The sequence below is a fragment of the Schistocerca cancellata genome, chromosome 2 (assembly GCF_023864275.1).
Source record: "Schistocerca cancellata isolate TAMUIC-IGC-003103 chromosome 2, iqSchCanc2.1, whole genome shotgun sequence".
Lineage (NCBI taxonomy): Eukaryota > Metazoa > Arthropoda > Insecta > Orthoptera > Acrididae > Schistocerca > Schistocerca cancellata.
In genome coordinates, this window is record NC_064627.1 from 581,130,221 (window position 1) to 581,152,899 (window position 22,679).

Genomic DNA, 22,679 nt, shown 5'->3' on the forward strand with positions numbered 1-22,679 from the left:
AGGCTCCATAACTTGACTTTTAATTATCACGTAAAGTAGACCCCTTGAACAAAAAACTGTGTCCAGTGGCTGCAAGAAAGCACAGTTTATGCCCAACTACCAGAAGAATAGAGGAAGCCTTCCACAAAACATATTCTGATCTCGAAAATAATTATGTATCTCCAACAGAATAACCCCACGGTGACCTGTATTGTGTACAAGATCATGGATCACACAACACCTAACTCAAGTTTTTCCACAATACATCTTGATACCCTTGGATCAAGGCAATAAGGTGAATGTAGGATTTACTGTCTTTGGAAAAGCATTACACTCAGTACCACAGTAACACTTATGAGCAAAAAGTATGATATATATATAAACGAAGATGATGTTACTTACCAAATGAAAGTGCTGGCAGGTCGACAGACACACAAACGAACACAAACATACACACAAAATTCAAGCTTTCGCAACAAACTGTTGCCTCATCAGGCAAGAGGGAAGGAGAGGGAAAGACAAAAGGATGTGGGTTTTAAGGGAGAGGGTAAGGAGTCATTCCAATCCCGGGAGCGGAAAGACTTACCTTAGGGGGAAAAAAGGACAGGTATGCGCGCACACACACACACACACACACACACACACACACACACACACACACAAAGAGGCAAAGATGTTGTTGAAAGACAGGTGAGGTATGAGCGGCGGCAAATTGAAATTAGAAATTAGCGGAGATTGAGGCCTGGCGGATAGCGAGAAGAGAGGATATGCTGAAGGGCAAGTTCCCATCTCTGGAGCTCTGACAGGTTGGTGTTAGTGGGAAGTATCCAGATAACCCGGACGGTGTAACACTGTGCCAAGATGTGCTGGCCGTGCACCAAGGCATGTTTAGCCACAGGGTGATCCTCATTACCAACAAACACTGTCAGCCTGTGTCCATTCATGCGAATGGACAGTTTGTTGCTGGTCATTCCCACATAGAAGGCTTCACAGTGTAGGCAGGTCAGTTGGTAAATCACATGGGTGCTTTCACACGTGGCTCTGCCTTTGATCGTGTACGCCTTCCGGGTTACAGGACTGGAGTAGGTGGTGGTGGGAGGGTGCATGGGACAGGTTTTACACCGGGAGCGGTTACAAGGGTAGGAGCCAGAGGGTAGGGAAGGTGGTTTGGGGATTTCATAGGGATGAACTAAGAGGTTACGAAGGTTAGGTGGACGGCGGAAAGACACTGATGACTTACCATTGCAGAAGGCCAAATAGTGTTTACGTAATAGCTGATACACGATACTTATTGTTTTACACGCAGCTCTCCATTTGATAGTACAAGTTTTGTCAGTTACAGCACTTATATAGGTGGTGCTAGGAGGGTGCAAATGGTGAGTCTTACAGTGGGGACGGTTTGAGGGGTAGGAGCCACAGGGTAGTGAAATGGTTGCAGAAGCAGTATGACATTAGACCAGGACATAGCAAAGATTGGAGGTGACAAAAAGCTATACCAGGTATGGTGGGAAAAATCTCTGGCAGGAGGGACCTCAGTTCAGGGCACAATGTTAGCAAGACATAGCCTTGCCGAAGTACCTGATTAATGCAGTCAAAACCAGGATAATACTGATTGACAAGAGGTGTACTCCTAAACTGTTTGTTGGGGAGATCAGTAGTTTCAAGAATGGATGCAATAGCCCACAAAATCTTGCTTTTGAACTAGGCTCATAGTGTAATTACTTTCAATGAAGGCTGAAGTGAGAATGGTGGTGTACTGCTGTAGAAAGTCTGCATCTGAACAAATACATTTGCCTCTAATGCCCACACTGTATGGGAGGGAATGTTTGACAAGGAAAGAATGGCAACTGTCAAAATGTAAGTAATGTAGTTTGTTAGTAGGTTTAATGGGAACAGAAGTGAGTAGCTCACCCTTGGAGAGGATGAGGTCAACACCAAGGGAAAAGGCGAGGACTTTGGAAACAGGCCATTTAAACTTTAATTGGGAGATTGTATTAACAGATTAAAAAAAATTAACAAGTCAACTTCACCATGAGTACATATGACAAAGGTGTATTTAACAATACCAGAGAAGGAAAGTTGCTACTCATCATATAGCAGAGATGCTGAGTCGCAATAGGCACAACAAAAAGATTTAATGTGCCTAAACCAAACCAGGGGCTGAAGGCTTATGGATTGCAGGAAAGTCACCCCCTCCAAGCGACCCATGGAACAGTTAGCATAGGAAAGAGTCATCCTTGTTCCAATGGGCATGTCCTTTTTCTTTTTGTATGTTGTCACTCAAAGGTAAAGTAGTAGTTGGCGAATATAAGATTAGTGAGCAGAAAGAATGTCAAAGGTTTGTAATCATGTGGGTGCAGGTTGAGTTAATGTTCAGCAGCAGACAAATCACGTACATGGTGGATGTTTGCATAAAGAGAGGTGGTATCAATGGCGACAAGCAATGTGTGTGATGGAAGTGGGGCAGGCACAGATTTCTGATAATCTAGGAAATGGTTGGTGTCTTCAATATGTTCAACATTTTGTAGGTGCTTTGAAACCAGCAATTATGGGATTGCTCAGGTTGACTGGTTGTGTCCTATATGGCTCATTTGCCAATTTCCACTCCAACACACTTCTTTCTTTCCACAATATCCTGCAGTTATCTGCCACTCGTGTCCTCAGATGGTATCAGCTGCAAAGTCAACTTCAAACTTTAACAACAGGTCATACATCAGTCCGAAAAGCTATTCTATCTTTTCCTGAACTACCTCAATAGTGATGTTTCCCTTCCTGTCACTCTCAAATTCCCTTAACAGCAACACTGTCAACCACCACTTCTCTCCTACAAACTGAGGTTGGTCAACCTTATTAAGAGCCCCCAGCCTTCACCACTGCCTCCCCCACAGCAATGGCAACTCATTATCACAAAAACCAGTAACAGTTTTCTCAATCTCTCAGCTAAGGCCTCTCTCCTCCTGAATTACTTGTGTTATCCACGGGTCCCACTTGCAGCTCTAGAGCTGCATTTAATCATGTTCCTACTTTCCTTCACATGTAATGTCAAATCGAAATATGACTTTGCAAGCCAACTCCACACGCTTTCCAACTCCACAAGCAAACTTGGCACTGATCCCTGCCTTGAACAGTTACACCCATGATCCCATCTTGACCCACCACCACTACCTCAAAATCACCGCTTACAAGCCTCCCAAGAAATTCCTAACACCTAGTATTGCTTCACAACCCTTTCTCAGGTCCTTACAACATGATCCTAACCTATCCTCAACAGAAATCCAGGCTCTTTGTTCGCTAAAAACTGGTAGCTATCATTATCCTCCTGGTAGGCAAGGGTTCTACCACTGTGGTACTAGACCAACAGGAGTGTATAAGCAAGGGTCATGCCACCTGTCAGACACCTCTATGTACAGCATCTGCCATCAAGATCTGTGTCTCTTTCATATAAACTGATCTATAGTTCCTCCTTAGAACCTCTGGCCCCACACAAGGACTAACATCTCAGTCAACAGAGCTTCTTAACCAAGCCAAATCCCACGCTTGGATCTTTTACCTTCTTCCTCAAGATCCAAAAAACCCAATCACCCTGGGCCATCCCATAGTTGCTGGCTTTAAAGCATCCACTGAACTTTTATCTGCCTTAGCTGATCAGCACCTGCAACCAATGGTACAAATATTCCACTTCTATATTAATTACACATTTTACTTGTCACCACTGATGTCACTTTCCCCTATACCAACATCCTCCATGTACACAATCTCTCTGCTGCTGAAAAGTTTTTCAGTCACCACCCACCTGATATAAAACCTATGATATCCTTCCCACTCACTTTAATCAACTTCCTACTTATCAACAACTACTTTACCTCTGAGGAGCAGACATACAAACAGATCGGGGCATAGCCATGAGAAGCAGCGTGCCTCCTTTCTATGCCAATTTTTTCATAGGTCACTTGTGAAGGGCTTTTCTGGAATCCATAAGCCTTCAGCCTCTGGTTTCATTTAGATACATTGATGACATCTTTGCCATATGGACTCATGATGAGGCTGCTCTATTAAAAATTTTCAGATCCTTTTAATACACTCTTCACTTGAATTTCACACAGTCCTATTCCAAATACCATGTTACTTTCCTTGATGTTGACATCACCTAAAACTACTAAAAAGAGAGCAGTACTTACCTATTAACAGTTGCCATCCTTTCCATGTCAAATGATGCCTCTTAAACATTTTTGTCATTCGATGCAAATGTATTCATTTGGTTGCAGACTCTTTATAGCAATATATCACCATTCTCACTTCAGCCTTTACTGGATGTAATTACCCCACCAGACTACATCAAAACCACATTTCCTGGGCAATCACATCCAATCCTGGTACTGCTGATGCCTCTAAAAAAAAAATGACTTCGGAGCACACTATGTGTCACTCAGTACTGTCCTGGTCTTTAATATATTACAGTGCTACTCTGACAAGGCTACGACTTCCTAAAATCAAGCCTTGAAATTAGGTCCATTCTGTGACATTTTTTCCATCACGCCTTTCTCGTCAGACCCCATGCTCCTTCTGCAACCATTTGATTTTGATTCAAAAGCAGTGAAACAGATCTTAGATCCCCCCCCCCCCCCCCCCCTCAATCAGGATCTTTCTCCAACTGCAACTGTAATATGTTTCGTGGACATGTGTATTAGACCACTGCTTGCAGAGATGTCCAACACTCCACCATTAAACACCAAGAAATCTAGCAGCATCACATCATATGGCCATGGGCACAGCCAAACACAAATGCCCCTTTTTGGCACTGTAATGTCCTTACATTTATCCATGTTTACATACAATGTCCACTTGAAATGTAATTTTCTCACTGGCTACTACTGATTTATGCTCAGAGGCAGTGCGCGCACACGCAGCTGAGCATGCGAGTAATATCACTGCGCCATCTGTAGAGGTTCAACAATTCATCTGTGTGTGCACATTGTTGTGAGTAATCTTTTGTCCAGTGAGCTTATTTCAACTGATTCCATAGAAATTTATGAATGTTCTATATTTTTTTCTGGTCGAGGCTGTTTTGGAACCTGTTGACATGCATTCCGTAAGTTGATGATCCAATTTGAAAAATTATGGAACAATCTACATTTGGCAACTGACAAACCAAGCAATAGTAATGGAAGACTACGGAAGGCTAGATCTATCACTGACTGTGTGAAGTCAAAATGCTATGATTGTCACCTTGAAGCAAATTTGAGTACTGATGAGCAAATTATTCCTTTTGGGAGATCTTTGAAGGTAAAGCAATCTATAACAGATAAGGGGTATCCTTAGGGAAAGGGGAGAGGACCAGGAGGAATGTTACCTTCTATATGACAAGAGGACTGATTCATGACTTCATTGCCTATCAAGGGAAAGAAACTACTCTCAAACCTGAAATGACAAACTTTTGCTGTAACTCAAGCTGCAGTGTAACAATTATGTATTATTACTGTTTAGATGGTACAGATGATATTATATATGACAATGTGAGACAGTGACCAGAAACAGTGGACAATTATGTAAGGTGCACGAAAAATGTGCACCCTAAAGTCAAAAATCAGATGTAAAAAGTGTGATATTGACTCATATCTGACAAACCATAACAGCTTCAAGTCCTTCCACAATCACCAGGTCCAGTAGCTGAACAATTAATGAAATTAGTGACAACATAAATAAAATCCACATTTTACCAAGATTTTAATAAGATATTTCAACACAGATATTGTTGTGCAGAAAATATTTACTTTATTTCAACATTCTTTCTAATGAAAAATCCAAGTTATTAAATCCCCCCCCCCCCCCCCGCGTGTGTGTGTGTAGGGGGGTGGGTGGTTGAAAGGGCTTGAATATTTCTCAAGTGTGTTATATCCATACCAAACAGAACAGACAACGTACATTTGATGTATGCAAAGAAGGGCAGCATGAAATGTTGCAGGTTTGTTCTACTTATGAGAGGTGAGCAAGGGAATAGTGAAAAATATGAATTGGCAGGTACTTTAAAATAGGTGCCAATTACCATCTGCAAGCCTACTTACCAGATTTCAAGTACCAGTATGCTGTGAAAATCTAGGAATATACAACAGCCCTTATGTATTTTCCCGAAACAGGCTCAAAAGATGAGATTCAACTCATTACAGCATGTACAGAGATATTTGAAATATCTTATTTCCCAGGGGCCCCACCACACAAATGAAATGGCAATTAAATCTGCAAATGTTGCAGAATAAAAAGCGTCCTTCACCATTAACTCCACAATGATTTGCGCAGTATAGATACTGATGCAGAGGGACACCATTTTTCCCATTGAACAGTCTCAATCTCACAAGGTATTGTCATCTCTGTACACAAAATAATACAAGGAAAGGATGGGATGACAGGATATTGGGCACCCCATTCATGGAGCTATTGATGGAATTTATGTCTCAAAGCAGTGTATTAAACTTAAAGGATGAACAAAATAACTATATACAGACACAAATCTAAAACTGAATATTTCTGTCACTTAAATTGAAATGGAAGAAGGAGATTGTTTGTGTTTTGAAGAGTAATCATTTTACTTCTGAACTGTATGGCCAATTGTTTCCATCACATAGAGGAAATGGTTGAATTTCATATTTGATGATTCCATAGGCTTCATAAAGATTCACAACATTTTTGTGGTAGCACAGTATGAGCAAAACAGGAGTTTTTACACTTTGGATGACAAACTAGTAATACCCCACATCCATACAGGGCTGAAGCAACGGGTGCTTTGAGAATTCAGGATGGAACACTGACTAAAGTTGAAACAAGGGCCGTAGGTATTTTCTGCAGGTGGCTACTGGACCTAGTAAATACATCAGGGAAGAGGAATCGCAACTGTTCCTGCCAAATTAGTATAGGTGGTGGTGTGTCAAAGGTGCTTAGCAGCAAATTTATTAGACCCTTGCTGAGTATGAATTTTCGTTAGATGTACGTTTCGAGATGAACAAGGATGTCTCCTTAATGTTAAAGGAAAATGTGGCACTTTTAACATAAATTATTGTTTTGTGAATTGAAGATAATATTGTAAAGGCACTAAAAATATTTGCTAGTGGTACAAGGGCGGTTGAACTAAAAAGTGGAGATCCAGCCTCAATAGTGACATCTGTTTAACTTTCCAGAATTTATTTTCCCTATCCATTCTCTTTTTCACATATTTCTCGCTTTAAACTTCATATGTAATTTAGGTTAAGATATCTGCAAACGTAGCCTATATTATAGCAAACTTAACATTATGTGTCGTATTCATTTGTATTTGTCTTCATAAGAAGTTTTAACATTTCTTTTATAATATATTACATCATGTTTCCACAACTAGTAACTGTGCAGAGAAATTCTCATAGAATTCTTGAAATTTTAAAGATGCGAAGGTTGTACCCCATTTTTGCAAATTATAAATTTTCTTGCTCTTACTTTATAAAGCTTTTAACAAACTTTGCTGAGTTCTCTCTTCAAACAATATACTTTTGAGGGCACGGCTGTTTTTGATGGTAGAGAAGTGTAATAATTATCAGCATTTGATACCTTCAGAGTGAAATGACTTTCATAAATGCACTTCAATAAGTACAAATACACATCCTTCCCTCAAATTACATTTTTAATATAAAAGTTTTATTTCTTGGCCTTCAGATCCAGTCATTCCATGAGGATTATTCTTTTAATAACACTGATTATAATAATTGTCACTTCCAAAATGGCTGCTGATTCTCAAATATTGCATGCATGCATGCATGCATGCCTCCCATCCATCGCCCCCACCCCCCTTCTGCAGTTCTCCTCCAGTATGAGCTCATACAAGTTTGCTCATTCCTTGGGTTACTTAATAACTTGATCCAGTCAAGCAATTAATTACATAAAATTGAGAATTGTTAACATTTCAGACAAATGTTCATAGTTACACAGTAACACCTTCAACAGACCACAAAACGTGCAATTGTTATACTTGTTACACAAGATTAAAAAGTACACAAATTTTCTACACGAAAAAAAGCGCGCTTACGCAATTTCACATAGGTCTAATTGCACAGACTATCCGCACTTGATTACAAATCTTTTCTGTCTTCTCATAAAATGAAAATATTGTTCACCAATGTTTCACATTCTTATAGTGTGTGTTGTGGGCATCGAAACTGGCTTGTTCTCTTTACGATCATTTCTCTATAGTAAATATGTAGACGGTGGATTATATGTCTTTTACAGTAGGCATTCAATTAAACACAGTTATACGGTATTCTACGAAGCGAAACAATCTACTAAGGACGCATTGGTAAGCTATAATTCTCTCTCTAGATCTTACATTTCCAGAACAATCTTTTTTTTATTATTATTAGAAACATGTAGATTGTTGTAGTAATGCGTATACTTACAGATGAAGGATTTCACAGAGGCTCGAAAATTACATAAAGGCAGCTAACAAGTCTAAATAGTACCTACAGGACACTATGCATTGCAGCAAATTTCGCGGAGTTGCCTCACCTTTATACTCGATGTTTCTCTGATCGAACAACTGCCGCACTCTGTTATGTCAGACAAAATCACAGTGTTATACATAAGAAGCACTGCAGCGTAATATCGCAGAGTCCTTGCGTGTGTTTACACTCTGGAGGACGCTTGGCGGTGTAATTAAAATGCGCTCGCGTGTTGTCATGGATACGGTTGTGTTTTGGTGTCGTGTGAAGTCCTTGTGTAATTCAAAGGGAAGAATGCGAGTAGCGTCAACAGCAATACTCATGAAAAAAATAAAGTAGAGTTACAACCGATGCGGAATAGGTACATTTCTTGCATCAGTTCCTTTTTTTTTTAAAAAAAAAGAAAAGCTGCACTGCTCCTAAGAGTCCGGGAGTATCGGCAGTATCATGCGTTTCAAAACTTCTCTTGCAAATGAGCCACAACATAAGGACGTAGTGACATGTGTTACGTGGAATACTACCGAGGAAATTTATTCCTGTGGGTCAGTATAAATTTGTAACACAGATTTGTATCATCAAGTTTATTTACGTGAATTTGCCTTTTTGAGAAAAACGGAAGTAAGGAAAATGATAGATCAATTAGATCTAAGGAAAGTGGTAAATAAATTACATCTCTCTTCATTTACAATTAGCTAAATAAGTTGGACGATGGAAACAAAAAAAAAATTACTGAAATTTTCTATGTGCGGATGAAATAATTTTATGGTTGCCTCTACGTTTGAGTGCGATCTGTTACTTGTTACAGTTTTGATAATGGTATATAGGACCTATGTACCCTGCGTAATAATAGTAACTACCAATAGAGCTAGAAAGTTTTATATTTTGCTAGTAGCCATTCTTGAAGTTTTTGCATCTAGAATGCCAGTTTAGTCACAAACAAGCCAACTTTAATTATCTGCTGTAACAGTCTAGCTGATTAAGATGGGAAAATTCTCATGCAGATGAGATTTTGTATTGTATGGAAACACTAATAAGAATAGAGAAAATTTAGTTTTATGATAAGACGAGGAAAAATGAGCCGCAAATGGTTTATGTAAGTTGACTAATTAGCTTTCAGCCTGCCTGTCAGACTGCTGCTGATATAGCGAGGAATAATCTCTATGTCAAGCAGAACCAACTTGCTAGAATGCTTGGATATTTATTTTGGTTAATGTTATACATTAGATTAAGTGCCTCAATGTCTCTATATATTTTGAATGTTTATGACCCATAGTGCATAAAGTGCTATTTGTATTTCATAGAAGGATTGCATCTGATGATTGAAAATAAAAAACAGATATGCCTGAACTCAACTCAATGTACAACGATGGTTTGATGTTGCAAGCTGTGCTGATGTGCCACTAAACAAAGGAACAGTAAGCGTCACAGACATAATAAAACATTCACTTTTCCCACAATGATCCATAAACAATTCATGACTAAATAAGAAAATACTGTCAATTATGCTGTTTTAGCATGAATCGTGGATTGAATCAAAGCTTCAATTTGCCAATAGTACCTTTTTATATCTTTTAAATTCCACAGAGGCTATGCCGCTGGACGACCATCCCCAGGAGAATATGATATAATGGAAATTTTGACGCAAACAATGCCATAACACAATACCAGCTAAGGACAATGATCCAAGTTCAAGTACCAGTCAAGTAGACAGTTGTAATCCTTTAAAGCTTATCTTCAGGCATAATGGATATACTGCTCAAATACGTGAAGTCACACAGTGTTAGCCTATCTGTTTCTCATTCAGCAATTATCAAGGTGTCTGATCCTTGGTTTTAAACAATTTTGTATAAAACATACCACATAAACAACTCCCATATTTCACATAATTTATATCAACATCCACATATAAGTTGCATCTAAGTTACTATCCTTCATGAAAGAGAAACTGCATGCTCTATATATATGTCTTGATTATCTTTTGACAAAATAGCAGAGATGTTGAGTCACATATAGGTACAAGCAAAAGTTTGTCCAACAAGTAAGCTTTTGGCCAAAATGGCCTTCATCTGAAGACTGCCATCTAATTCAGATTAAGTCCTTTTTGTTGCTCATTTGACAGTCTTTTGCTTGTGTCTGCATTTAACATTCCCATTATATGGTGAGTAGCAATCTATCTTATTCATAATGTTGTCATTATTCCATCCTGCATTTTCCATTTCTTTATTAACTTTCATGAATATGTAATGAGCTGAACTGTATAAGAACTTGTATTGCTGAAATAAAGTCACAATCCTTGGACATTGGCCACAGCTGGCCATTGCCCCTGTTTGATCAGCACCCCTCAGAGGCAGCAAGACATCTGTGACCCTGTTCTGAGTGTCAGTGATCTGCGGATAGTGGGGCTAGCCTTTGAGAAGTCGCTCTGGCTTGACCGATTTTCATGACATTGATGTGTGCTGCCAATTATGCCAGACACTAGCTATTTCCCTGTACCAAATGGTTCATGGTGACCCACAAAGGCAACCCTTCTGCAAAATCAGTGCTGAGGACCAACATCTAAATGCCAGTCCAGCTGAGTGTACATTATGTTCACCACAGCAGGGCTATGCAAGGTGTCTGACATATGCCAGCCTTCTATGATTTCTATTGATGCATCCATGGAGTCTTCTCCATAAACTGTACTGCCACCAGACTGTGACCTACATACCTATGCGTGACTGGCCTGAACCTGACAGCCAGCAACTGCCTCCCTCTGCACAGGATTGCTTGTCATCATCAGATTCCAGCCAGTAAATCGGATTTAGATTTTGGGCAGCACCGCAACCTTCCTGTATACTGGCTGACATCAGTCACTGTCCATGCTGCGCTGCAGCTGAGCCATGTGCTGTGCTCAAGCTGTCGTCATTGAGTCAGCTCACTTTTTTGGCATTCCTCTGTGTAAGCAGCTTGCCTCCCTGTGCTCTGCTATTGCTATACCTGCCACTGAGCACCAGAATATTACATGAATATGGAAATGCACTTGAATAGCTGTGTGAGATCGCTGGATTAATTAAAGACTTGTCGTGCTCATTGTGAAGCTTATCCACAGCCACTTCAGACCAGTTACATGGTGGGATCCAAACTGTGCAAATTATTGAAGAAGCAATAAAGAAGATATTGTATCTTACCAGAACCTCCTTGTTGTTCAATATGCAAGTTGTAGGCCTGAGGGTTGAACCTCTAACACCAGTAACTTGTGTATTGTAATTTGCAAGGACATTCAGCCCCATGCAGTGAGTCACACAATGTGATTCATTGGCTTTGCCATCAAAAGGTCATTGCACAAACCACTGCCAGGAATACACTTGGCTAAGATATGGGAAACTGTGGGTGCAGAGAGGATTTAGAAATAGGCCAAAATAACCATAAGTTTTTCTTTTGTAAAACAGACTGAGAACTGTAAATTGTTAAAGTTTAGGTAATAAGTTTGAGAATCTTTTAGATTAGAACCAGATTATAGGGCATATGTGAATAATTGGAATCTGGTATATTTAGTAATAAGGACATGTAACTGGTTGTGGTTCAGCACTGACCATGTATGGTAGGTTTTAAAAGGTGCAATGGAACTGGATGGTTCAGATTTTCTGTCTTTACGATATGAGTGACTGATCCAAAGCAGAAGTACCCTGCGACCCCACATGGATGCCGGGAAAGTCACTGGCCCTGACATTGTCAATTAAACCACTCCAGGTTGCCGGGATACAGTCCACTAATGGCAGTAAATCCAACAATGATGTCCATAGAAACCCATTTCTAAGGTAGGACATGATGGAAGAATTTCACAAAATTATTTTAAAAGTGTATTGTGAGCACAGGGGGTAGCTGGAAAGTGACTGTGACCCAGGAAGTAAGTCCATGGTATTGGAGAGCTCAGTTAAGTGGACAACTTGTTTCCTCTTTGAATGAGAGATATTTGTTTGTGAAGATATTGATGTTTATTTTGAAGTATTGGAGTTGTGTGTGTGTGTGTGTGTGTGTGTGTAGATAAGTTAGAATTGTAAGTATCAAGAAGTATTACATACATTTATTGATGTATTGTGAGGATGAAGTTTGTGAATTGTGTTTGTTAAGGAGTTCTACATGGTCAATACAATTAAGAATGCACTAATTTAAATGCTACCACTGACCTATTTATGCTGTAATAAGTTTTCGTTACTGGGTTGGATCATAAAGTTAAGATAATAAAGTAGTATGCATATAGATAAACGTAAAAGAATGCCTGGTCTCTTTCAGGTGTAGTTGCAGAAAAGAGTACACTACTGCTTTGTAATTCCAAGATGCAGCTTAACATGACATTGTAAATGCAGGATGTATCTTAAAATGTCAAACGAATTTTTTAAAATTTTTCTTGTTAATTATTAGATGTACCTGATGTATCTGATGTATATAATAGGAGACAGTGGGAGATGAGAATTTCAGCATGTAAATATTAAGTGGAAAGAAAAGCAAGTTTACACAAATTGGCTACCTTTCCTTAATCCCATTCCTTTCCCATGATGTGAAATGATGTGGCTGCTAATGGAGCTCAGTAAATGAGCAGAAGTGAAGATCGCGCAAATGAATACATAGAGAGTCAGGGGTGAAGCAAGTGCTGACATGAACAATAAGGGAAACAAGTGCAAATGGTAATAAATGACACCAGAAATAGAAACTTTAATTATAATTAAACTCTAATTATACGTAAATAAGTGACTATGTTTCAGCCAAAATTCCAGGGTGAATTTTCTTTGTAGAAGGGCAGAATTGTAACGAGATGAACTGTAGCAGAACTTGCAGTGCCGAAATCAGGCCATGAGCCACAAATATCAGTCAAAGCTGGCTTGCACCTGTGCTTGACCAGCATCGCTCAACAGTACCAAGACTTCTATGACACCATTACATGTGTCAGTTCCCTGGGACCAGCTTTAGAGCAGGCCTTCCGACTTGACCAACTTCTGTATCATCAATGCACATGGCGGATTACGCCAGATCCAAGCCATTGCCCTGTTACAGATGTTTGTGGTGGCCCATGAATGCAACCCTTCCATGAATTCAGCACTGAGAACTGACACAGGCCCAGCTGAGAACATCATGTTTGGCATAGCAGTGCAACGTACAGTGTCTACTGTATGTCAGACGTCACTGCGAGTTCTACTTATGCAGCCCTGGTATCTCTTGCCATAAACTCTGCCACTGTGACCTATGAATCTCTGCCTCAGTACCCCAAACATGGCAGCTAGTACACTGCTGCCCCTCTATGGGATCAGTTGCCATTGCCAGAGTCCAGCCAGTAGTTTAGAGGTTGATTCTGGGCAGCCTCATGACTTCCTGCTACGACAACTGACGTCACTTCCTGCCTTGCCAGGCTGCAGCTGAGCACCGTGGTGTGCCCTGGACCATCACAATTGAGTCTGCATTACTCTGTGTAAGCAGATCACCTCCCTCTTCTCTGGAATTGCTATGCCTACCACTCAGCATCAGAGTATTATCTGAAGATGGAAATGAATTGTATGATTTGGCTGGCTTAATTAAAGACTTGTGTTCATTCTCAAGCCTGTCCATAGCCATTTCTAGCCAGTTACCTAGTGGAATCCAAGCTGTATAAATTAGTGAAGAAATAATAAAGAAGTTATTGTACCCTTGCTAGAACCTCCTTTCTGCTGCTGCTCACATCCATACTTTCTTCAGTAGAAGACCGTTATGCCCACACCCAGTGAAGCCACTTTCCTCTCTAACAAATAAGTAAATGTTTGCTGCATGTATCCCCTGTGCTAATTTAAATTAATATTCATAAATAATATTTCACAAATGTAAGGTGTTGCTGACCTGAAGTAGTTGTTTGCTCTTATTAACCTGCTATGGAGCTTCAACACCCTGTTCATTTTGCTGATTGCTGCTCTGGAACTTTACTGGATGTCATAAAGAATTTCATATCTCAATACAGACAATACTGAGTAATGTTGTTAGTGTTAGTCATGATCAATAGGTCATAATCTCTTTTTTTAGTACCCTGTTAATAACCAATGTCAAACTGTATGTTGGATTATTATCTGTGCACAAGCTCATTTATTTCTTTTACAGGGATGATCACGTTCTTATGAAGTGGAATCTCATCACAAATGAAACAACAAAAGTAACTGACTTTCCAAATGACTTTTATCCAACTGATCTACATTATTTTCCAAAACTGCAGTCATCTATCAAAAAACAAGGACTGGACATTTTACTTATAAGTACAGCAGATGGTAAGTACTTTTTCTTATCGCTTCATGAGCTAGTGCAGATGGTTACTTTATCTTTTGATGGCATTGTGTAAAATGTTGTAAGATATGTAAATTGCTCTCAGGGTTAGGATTGTTTTTTTTCCCGTACTCTGCCTCTTTATGGAGAACTCAGCTTTCTTCAAATGATGTTATTTAAGTTATATGTAAGATGTTTGTACATGTTCATTTGTCACGTTCTGCTCTGTGACTGACTCTTGCTGCTTGTGCTGTGTTTCCATGGTTTCTTTGTCTTTTATAGTTATAATTAAAGACAGCATCCAGTACTTTGTAAATAAACCAAATATAATTTATGTGTAGACCAGAAATACACAGTCCCATTATTGGAACATTACTGGTCACACCTGCACACTTTCTGGAAAAAGAGGAGCCAAGGACATAGAAGAAACTCACTTATTCAACCACTCATATATGTTATTCTGTAAATGAGAGAGTAAAGGAGGGCCTTCAGAGTTGTGGAGCAAGTGAAGATATACATGACTAGCAAAACCAGCTATAGTGATGAGGGCGAATGGAGCAGATATGGTGTGGAGCTGTTGGAGTGGCAGGTTGTGGAGGCAGTGGTGCTATCCAGGGATGGCTAGGAAAACTCCACAGCAAGATACAACATATCTAATTTTGTCTTGAGCTACAGTGTCAATGTGCTGAGACACTCCTGGATACTCCCTATGTAGGTGTGTGGTCTGCCAGTGGTGCCGATGATGTCAGAGGGTCGGTGCAGCATGATGGCTGCTTGCCATCCACATTCTGCTTCATTAATACTGTTTACCTCACTCAGCAGCATGTGCCTGAGTTATCACAAGTGGCCCTGAGTGAGCAGTGCCAATGATGTGTATGTCCACTGAATTCTCACAGGTGGCCATTCCTACCAGATTAGAAACTCACCCTGGTGCAGAAGGATGGAAGCAATACTTCCCTGGCTGTGAACTGCTACCCTTAAAGGCAGAAGTTTGGTGGTGCCATGGAGTCTGGGGGATGGATCATCTGTTGTGTTGGTCCAAGGCCACGGGTTGGGACTTAGCACTGAGAGCTGGTTTGGTTGAGCTGGCTTCCGAGACCAGCGTTGACTGTTGGGTGGTCCATAGTGTGTTGGAGACTTCCATGGACCCGATGACATGAGAAGATGCTGTCAGACTGCACACAACTGTGCTAGAAACAGAGGGTATATACAGTAATTAATAGCACACTTTTTGTGCCATTACTCTGCAACTGGCCACATACAGATCAACACCTCTGTGTCTCAACAGTGTGGTAATATCCTACAGGCCGGCTCGTAGTTGCATGGACTTTCCGCAGTGTCACCACAATTCTGTGGCTTGCCCCAGCCGCCTCGCAGTGTACAAACAGGTTTGCTTGTGAAATTACGTGTCAGAATTTCTGAGCTCACCTGCTTGCTTGACATATGGCCACAAAGGAGCTGCTTTTAATTCAGTAATACCCTAAATCTGGTGATGGCATTACATACCTTCTCTCTTTGACCAAGTTTGAACCCATGACCAGTCGGGAACTGAAGACATCACATACAATGTTATGACATAGATAAATAAATTTTCCTCTTACATTACACAACAAAACTTCAAAAGTGGGGCACAATCTGTCTACAATTTCTAGCCCATTGGTTTCACTGGACCTTACACTATTACATAAAATCTCTGTCCCCATTTTAGAGGCCTCTTAAACATTAACTTGTTCAAAATATTAAACTGCTATGTACATGAATATTCCCCTATTGTGCCATTATGGTGTCTGATACTGTAAGCAACAATGCTCATTTCAACACCACTCTGAGTTTCTTGTCTTTCGTATCAGAATCAGTTATATACCATAATACAACTCTCTTATTACCATATTTAGCTTTTTGCACCCCTTGTACCTTCTCATGTATCAACGGTTACCCAGTCCAGTGGTATCAGATGTACTGCAGGTAGGAATATCAATAATGTAGGAAAAGGCAGATTGCTACTTACTATAATGAAGACATGTCAAGCTGCAGACAGGCATGGTTAAAAGACACTCAAGTATAGCTTTCATCCACAGCCTTTGTCATTAAAGACACACACACACACACACACACAACATTCTCTCTCTCTCTCTCTCTCTCTCTCTCTCTCACACACACACACACACACACACACATACACACACAAGCAAACACACCTCATGCACACGTGACCACCAACTCCAACACCTTGGGCCGGAATGCAACATCATGTGGGATGCAAGTAGCAATCTGGAGGGGGTGGGGAAGGGGAAGGGATAGTAGTATACGTGTGGGGAGAGAAATGAATGCTATCTGGTGGGGTGTGTAGGGACTGGATTGTCAGCAGGTGCAGCGTCAGGAGGTTGTGGGGTAGAGAGGTGGGGGAAAAAAGGAACAAAAAAGGAGAGGAGTGGGGAAAGATGGGTGGGTGCTTTGGCAGAGGGTTGCAAACAAACAGGGTGGGAGATGAGAATGGGAAGGAGATAACACGACAGAGGGGGTGGAATCTATTGGGTGGAGGGTGTGGGGACAGTATGTTACCGTATGTTGAGGTCAGGATAGTTACGGGAGCAGAGAATATGTTATAAGGATAACTCCCATCTGCACAGTTCAGAAAAGCTGGTGATGGAGGAAGGATACAGTTGGCTCGAGTAGTGAAGCAGCCATTGAAATTAAGTGTGTTATGTTCAGCTGCACGTTGTGCTCATCCTGGTGGACAGCTGGTTGGTAGCCATACCAATGTAAAAAGCTGTGCAATGATTGCTGCAGAGCTGGTAAATGACATGGCTGCTTTCACAGGTGGCCCAGCCCATGATGGAGTAGGATAAACCTGTTGCAGACGTGCACGATATGTGAGTGTCTTTTAATTGTGCCTGTCTGAAATGTGATGTGTCTTCTTTACTGTAGTGTCACATTGATTAGTGGCCCTCTGCTTAAGGTAGATGAAGGCTGTGCAAAACAGGATCAACATGGACACAGTGCCTGTGGTTGTGGTGCCTATGGTCTTGATCATGTGCTGCTGCTTCTCATGATATTTCTGTAACATGAAAGCATTTGCTCTATTGAAACCTGTTCCTCCTGTCATGCATATTAGCCAGTTTAGGTATAGGATTAGGTTAGGGTCCAACGTTTCATTCCAGTAGTTCAAATTTCTCATTGTAAGGATTGTTAGTTGCTTCTCTGACCAGTACAACTGCGGCTGCATTGTGTTCAACTTGGTTTCCTCTGTGACAGAGGCTGACAATGAAAAGTCTGCTGTTTTTTGTCACAATCTGTCCTGTAAATAATTATTCCACTCTCCTGCAGTTCCAAACATTTAGTTTCCGCAAGCTTACCCTGCTCACAGCAGTTCACTGCTACAACTTTGGTACTGTTTACAGAATAAAACCAGTCCGAACCTGCTGGCTTGAAATAGGGTTGTGGCTCCAGGACATCCTGTGGACAGTCCTGACCATCTGCGTTACCTCACTGCAACGACATCTTGCATGTGCCAGTGCCTGTTTTTTGTTCCTTACCCCTTGCTCCAAACTGTTTAACTGTTTAGTGTGCCATTCTATGGTGGCCTTGTTCCTCCTTGCTACATAACTCACTTTATCATACCATTCAGTTCCCAGATGTCCCTGACATCCATAGTCCGGAAAACCTTTTTAATAGCCTGCATCTAACCAAGCTGCCCGGCGTGGCCGTGCGGTTCTAGGCACTTCAGTCTGGAACCGTGTGGCCACTACGATCGCAGGTTCGAGTCCTGCCTCGGACGTGGATGTGTGTGATGTCCTTAGGTTAGTTAGGTTTAATTAGTTCTAAGTTCTAGGTGACTGATGACCTCAGAAGTTAAGTCGCATAGTGATCAGAGCCATTTGAACCGTCTAACCAACCTCACATACAATGCCATAGCATGCATGGCACTACCTCCACTATCTGCTGCATTTGCCCCCGCAATTGCTCATATGACTGATGCAACTTTCTGTACTCACTCTTAATTTCCTTCAATGTGTCTTTCCCTTCAATGATCCTCCTTAATCCCATAAACACATCTTCCAAACACCTCACCTTATGACTCATTTCCCAAATCTTCATAGTCAGCTTCTGTGCCCAACGATGACTTGTGTGTACTGCATCCTCTAAAGGAAGTCACTCCATTTTGCAATGGTAGTACTCACAATGCCTCCACTTCACTCTTGACTAAGAGGTGTCAAAATAAGGACCACCCTCATCTTTACTTCAATGTGTGGGATGCTAGGAACAGGAAACTTCCATCACTCCCCTTCCCCCCTTAAAAGGTTTACTGTCTCATAGACATACGAAAAGAAAACTCGACCCTGAAACACCTACTTTATGCACAAATGAACATAGATAGTAAATATAACGTGAACAAAACTCCTCCCTCCTGCCTTCGCCCTCTGCTGGTCTGCTAATCATTTATGTCTCTAAATAACATGTATTCTCTAACACAAATGTCAACTATTCTTTCCTACTTCCTTGGCCTTATCTCCTGTACAGATCGTGCAAGGTTCCGTCACATCTTCTTCTTTCTACTAGCCATAGCTTTACCCTCAATGGATTGATAAAATTTGCATCAACACATCTGAGCTCCTCAAAATTGCTTCAGAAGCCCAACATGAACCATAGTTATGTGAGTTGGTAATTGAAGCTTAATGTTTACCGGCAGTGTTGTTTCAACTACCTGATATGGCCCTTGACAACAAGCTACAAATTTCTTGATCTTACCTTTTGGAATGTAGAAGTTTGATAACATTACCCACTAACCAACTTTACACTGTGGTAATAAGCCCACACGATTTCCCAGTTACTCTTGGCTTTCCAGGTCTCTGGTGTTTGCTCATCAAACATGCCTCCAAATTTCCTTCACTGTTTCAGCAAAATACTTGATGAGCTCCCCATCCTTGCCAACTCGTAGCTTTACTTTGTCAAACAGCAATGGCATGTGCCTCCTGTAAACTGCCTCATGTGATGATAATCCTGTTGCAGAATTGACTTTTTAATTAAATGTGCATACAACAAAAGATAAATAAACATCCAAACCATCGCGGTGTATGTTCATGTAATTACTCAGCATCTTTCCTACTCTGCTATGTATGCTGTTCATACTACCATTAGCCTGAGAGTGCAATGGACTTGTGCTTAACTCTTTAACGTTTAACAAGTTAAACAGCAGCTTTAACAAATCAAATATGAAGTTTGTGCCCTGATCAGTGATCATAATTTTTTGCTCTCCACATCTGAGTGCCCAGCTGTTGACCAATGCTTGCACTAAAGTTGCTGCTCATTGGTTGGGTATTGCAATCATTTCCACATGTCTAGAAAAATGATCAGTAATAGTTAATACAAATCAGTTCCCAGCAGGAGTCCTGTTGAATAACCGAGTTTCACACAACCCAATCATGTTAACCCCTTCAGACCCTCTGGCTACAGTTGTGTACATTAACTTTTACCGTATCTTCACCGCAACATTAGTATTTCTTCCCAGTGGAACCTAAGGTACACAATTGTGAACGTTTAATCTTTTCATCATGCTCAAGTGCTGCCAACTGTTGGGCATCACTGTGAAAATACCAGCAAGTCAATGCAGCAGTGTGTAGAAACTCACGACTACTAGAATACATGGATGTGGATAGTTTGCAATATTCTACTGTTTACCATACATACTCAAATAATCTGTGCCCTTGAATATTCCTCACACCCTAATTTTGAGGAAAAGAAATTTTTTTTTAACTTTAATTTATTTTATGTACAAAAAAAGAAAAAGTTTTAATGTAATGATGTGTTCAAAATTACATGTAATATCAATTGGTTTCTTCACATGCTGCCGCACAGGTTAATAAATCATCAAAATGCAACTGATTCAGTGGCTTGCAGCTTGGCTGGCTGGCCGGTCTGCTGGCTGGCCTATTAGCTGGATGGCCGGCCGGGAGAACATAACCCCCTCCAGCTGAGACTCTAGGCCCACCTACGATAGTCATTACTAGCGAGAGAATAACTGTTGTCGTCACCATCTTCCCATAGAGTGTCATCTTCTGTCCCATCCAGTGAATTTGTGATACCACATTTTTGAAGCATTTTTCTACAGTGGTTGTGGAATGGAATTCAATGCACTTTTCACCCACTCACAAGCCTGGGACAGATCTGGCCGATTGATTTTTGCACTCCATGTGACCTTGTGGTTTTCATCAACCATCCATTATGTATATCACTGTTTAAGTGCAACTTTGAATGGCCAGTTTATACACTCATCTAGTAATTGTAGTATGGATGTTAGGCCTCCTGGGATAATGACCAAGTCAGTTTTCCATTTTTGTAATCGCTCTTCCTTAGTTGTATGTCTGCAGAAGTTGTCCAGGACCAACAAGTTACGTAAGTTCAGTAACACACCGGGATGATGTTGTCAAACATGCGTCACTCAGTCAATTAGAAGGTCGTTGTCCATCTACCCTTAGGGATTTGCTCACTAATATGCCTTTCACTAATATTTTCAGAATAGTTTTCCTTTTAAATATCACGTTAGGTGGTAGTTTTCGTCCCTTGCCAGTTATACACAACATAACTGTACATTTTTGCTTCTCACTGCCACCAGTTCGTATCATGATGCTGGATTCTCCTTTCCTGTTTACGGTCTTGTTGAGTGGCATCTCAAAGTAGACTGGCATTTGATCCATGTTACCAATTTGCGATAATATATAGGACTATTTGTGTCACAGGTTTATCATGTAATGATGAAAATACAATCCTTTTCCTTAGTAATCACTTGGAAGCCATTGAGTGATGGTAGTTTTCCTCTGGAATCCTAATCCATTTCGGTTGAGAAATCTTGATAGATAGCCCCAGCTAGCTTTGAAAGTGGTAATGCGTAGCTCTTTAGCTAAAGTCAATGGTTTAAGTTGGCACATTTCACCCGTCACCATGCATCCATGTTGCCACTTCTCATCTACATATTTACATAACCTTTTATTGAGGTTTTGATGCTTTGCTTTTTGTCCGCAAAATGCCCAGCAGTTGCTGTTAGTGTTTTGAAGCTGCATTTTGTTTTTTTGCCAGTTGTGAATACAAATCTCGCTCAAGTCATACTTTCTTCCTGCTGCACAGTTTCCAGTGCTCTCAGCTTCTTTAACAATTTTTCTGTTTTTCTTTAGCAGTGTACAAGCGATAACAAGAACTTGTCGCCATAATTAACAAGTTTGAAGACATTGTTAATACTTCACTTCTAATGTGCTACAGATGCGTCACAGACTGAGGCCACAGCAATGCAGTATTATAATGGGATCTATTGTTGTAGATGGAGCAGTACCAACCTTGCTTAGAATAATCTGCGCATCCCAGTTTTTTGTCCTTAAGTTCAGGAAAAAACATGTGTGGGTTATTCAAGTATAAATGGCAATTGAATATTGTTATTGTTATTTTGCAAGATAGTTATTGAATGATCATATTACTATTTGTAACAATAGATATTTTTTTGTAATTAATTATTTTTGTTCATAAAATGAAGCCAAGTGTACACAGTAGGTTTTCAAAACAGGTGCATCATTATAAAATCACCCAAGAGCATTATTACACAAAGAAACATTTTCTTTCCTCCAGGAAAATTTCATGTCTGAAAGGATAAAAGTGTCTGTTGCATCTGGTAACCCCTGCAAAGGTATTAACTTCTGGCTCATAACAGCCACTGTGCCCAATTTATACAACCCCTTATGTACTGATCGACATTTTCTTTCCTAGATCCACCAGTAGTGCTCTACTACTCACCAGTTTATTGGTCTACAACTCCCATGTTATGATAGTACCTAGTCATGTGTTTGTTTCAACACTTCCTCTTATAGCCGAGTGTGTGGTACTACCCGCAGCCCCAACCTAATTGTCTTACACAATAATTTGTCCCACAGAGTGAATTGCAGGTTTGATGCACACTGTTTACATTAGGCATCAGCCTATTGTACTACTTACCATTGTGCA

The 22,679-nt window shown here is 40.5% G+C and overlaps 2 protein-coding genes across 5 annotated transcripts in view; one reads left to right on the top strand and one right to left on the bottom strand.

Annotated features, from left to right (window-relative positions):
* LOC126162195 (growth hormone-inducible transmembrane protein-like) overlaps window positions 1-8,592 on the bottom strand; it is a 78,711-nt gene extending 70,119 nt beyond the window's left edge. The window contains exon 1 of one of the 2 annotated variants that reach the window (XM_049918524.1): window positions 8,503-8,592. The gene's annotated coding sequence lies outside the window, so the exon portion shown is untranslated. Of the gene's footprint in view, window positions 1-8,393 lie in introns of both variants that reach the window. The other variant, XM_049918523.1, reaches the window with a different exon arrangement.
* Window positions 8,593-8,694: 102 nt separating this feature from the next.
* Window positions 8,695-22,679, top strand: part of LOC126162193 (intraflagellar transport protein 80 homolog) — a 432,276-nt gene continuing 418,291 nt past the window's right edge. For all 3 annotated transcript variants that reach the window (XR_007535032.1, XM_049918521.1, XM_049918522.1), the window contains exons 1-2: window positions 8,695-8,977; window positions 14,535-14,698. Coding sequence is in view for 2 of the 3 variants with exons in the window: in XM_049918521.1 (XP_049774478.1) it covers window positions 8,883-8,977; window positions 14,535-14,698 (259 nt within the window). In the remaining variant the exon portion in view is untranslated. The remainder of the gene's footprint in view (window positions 8,978-14,534; window positions 14,699-22,679) is intronic.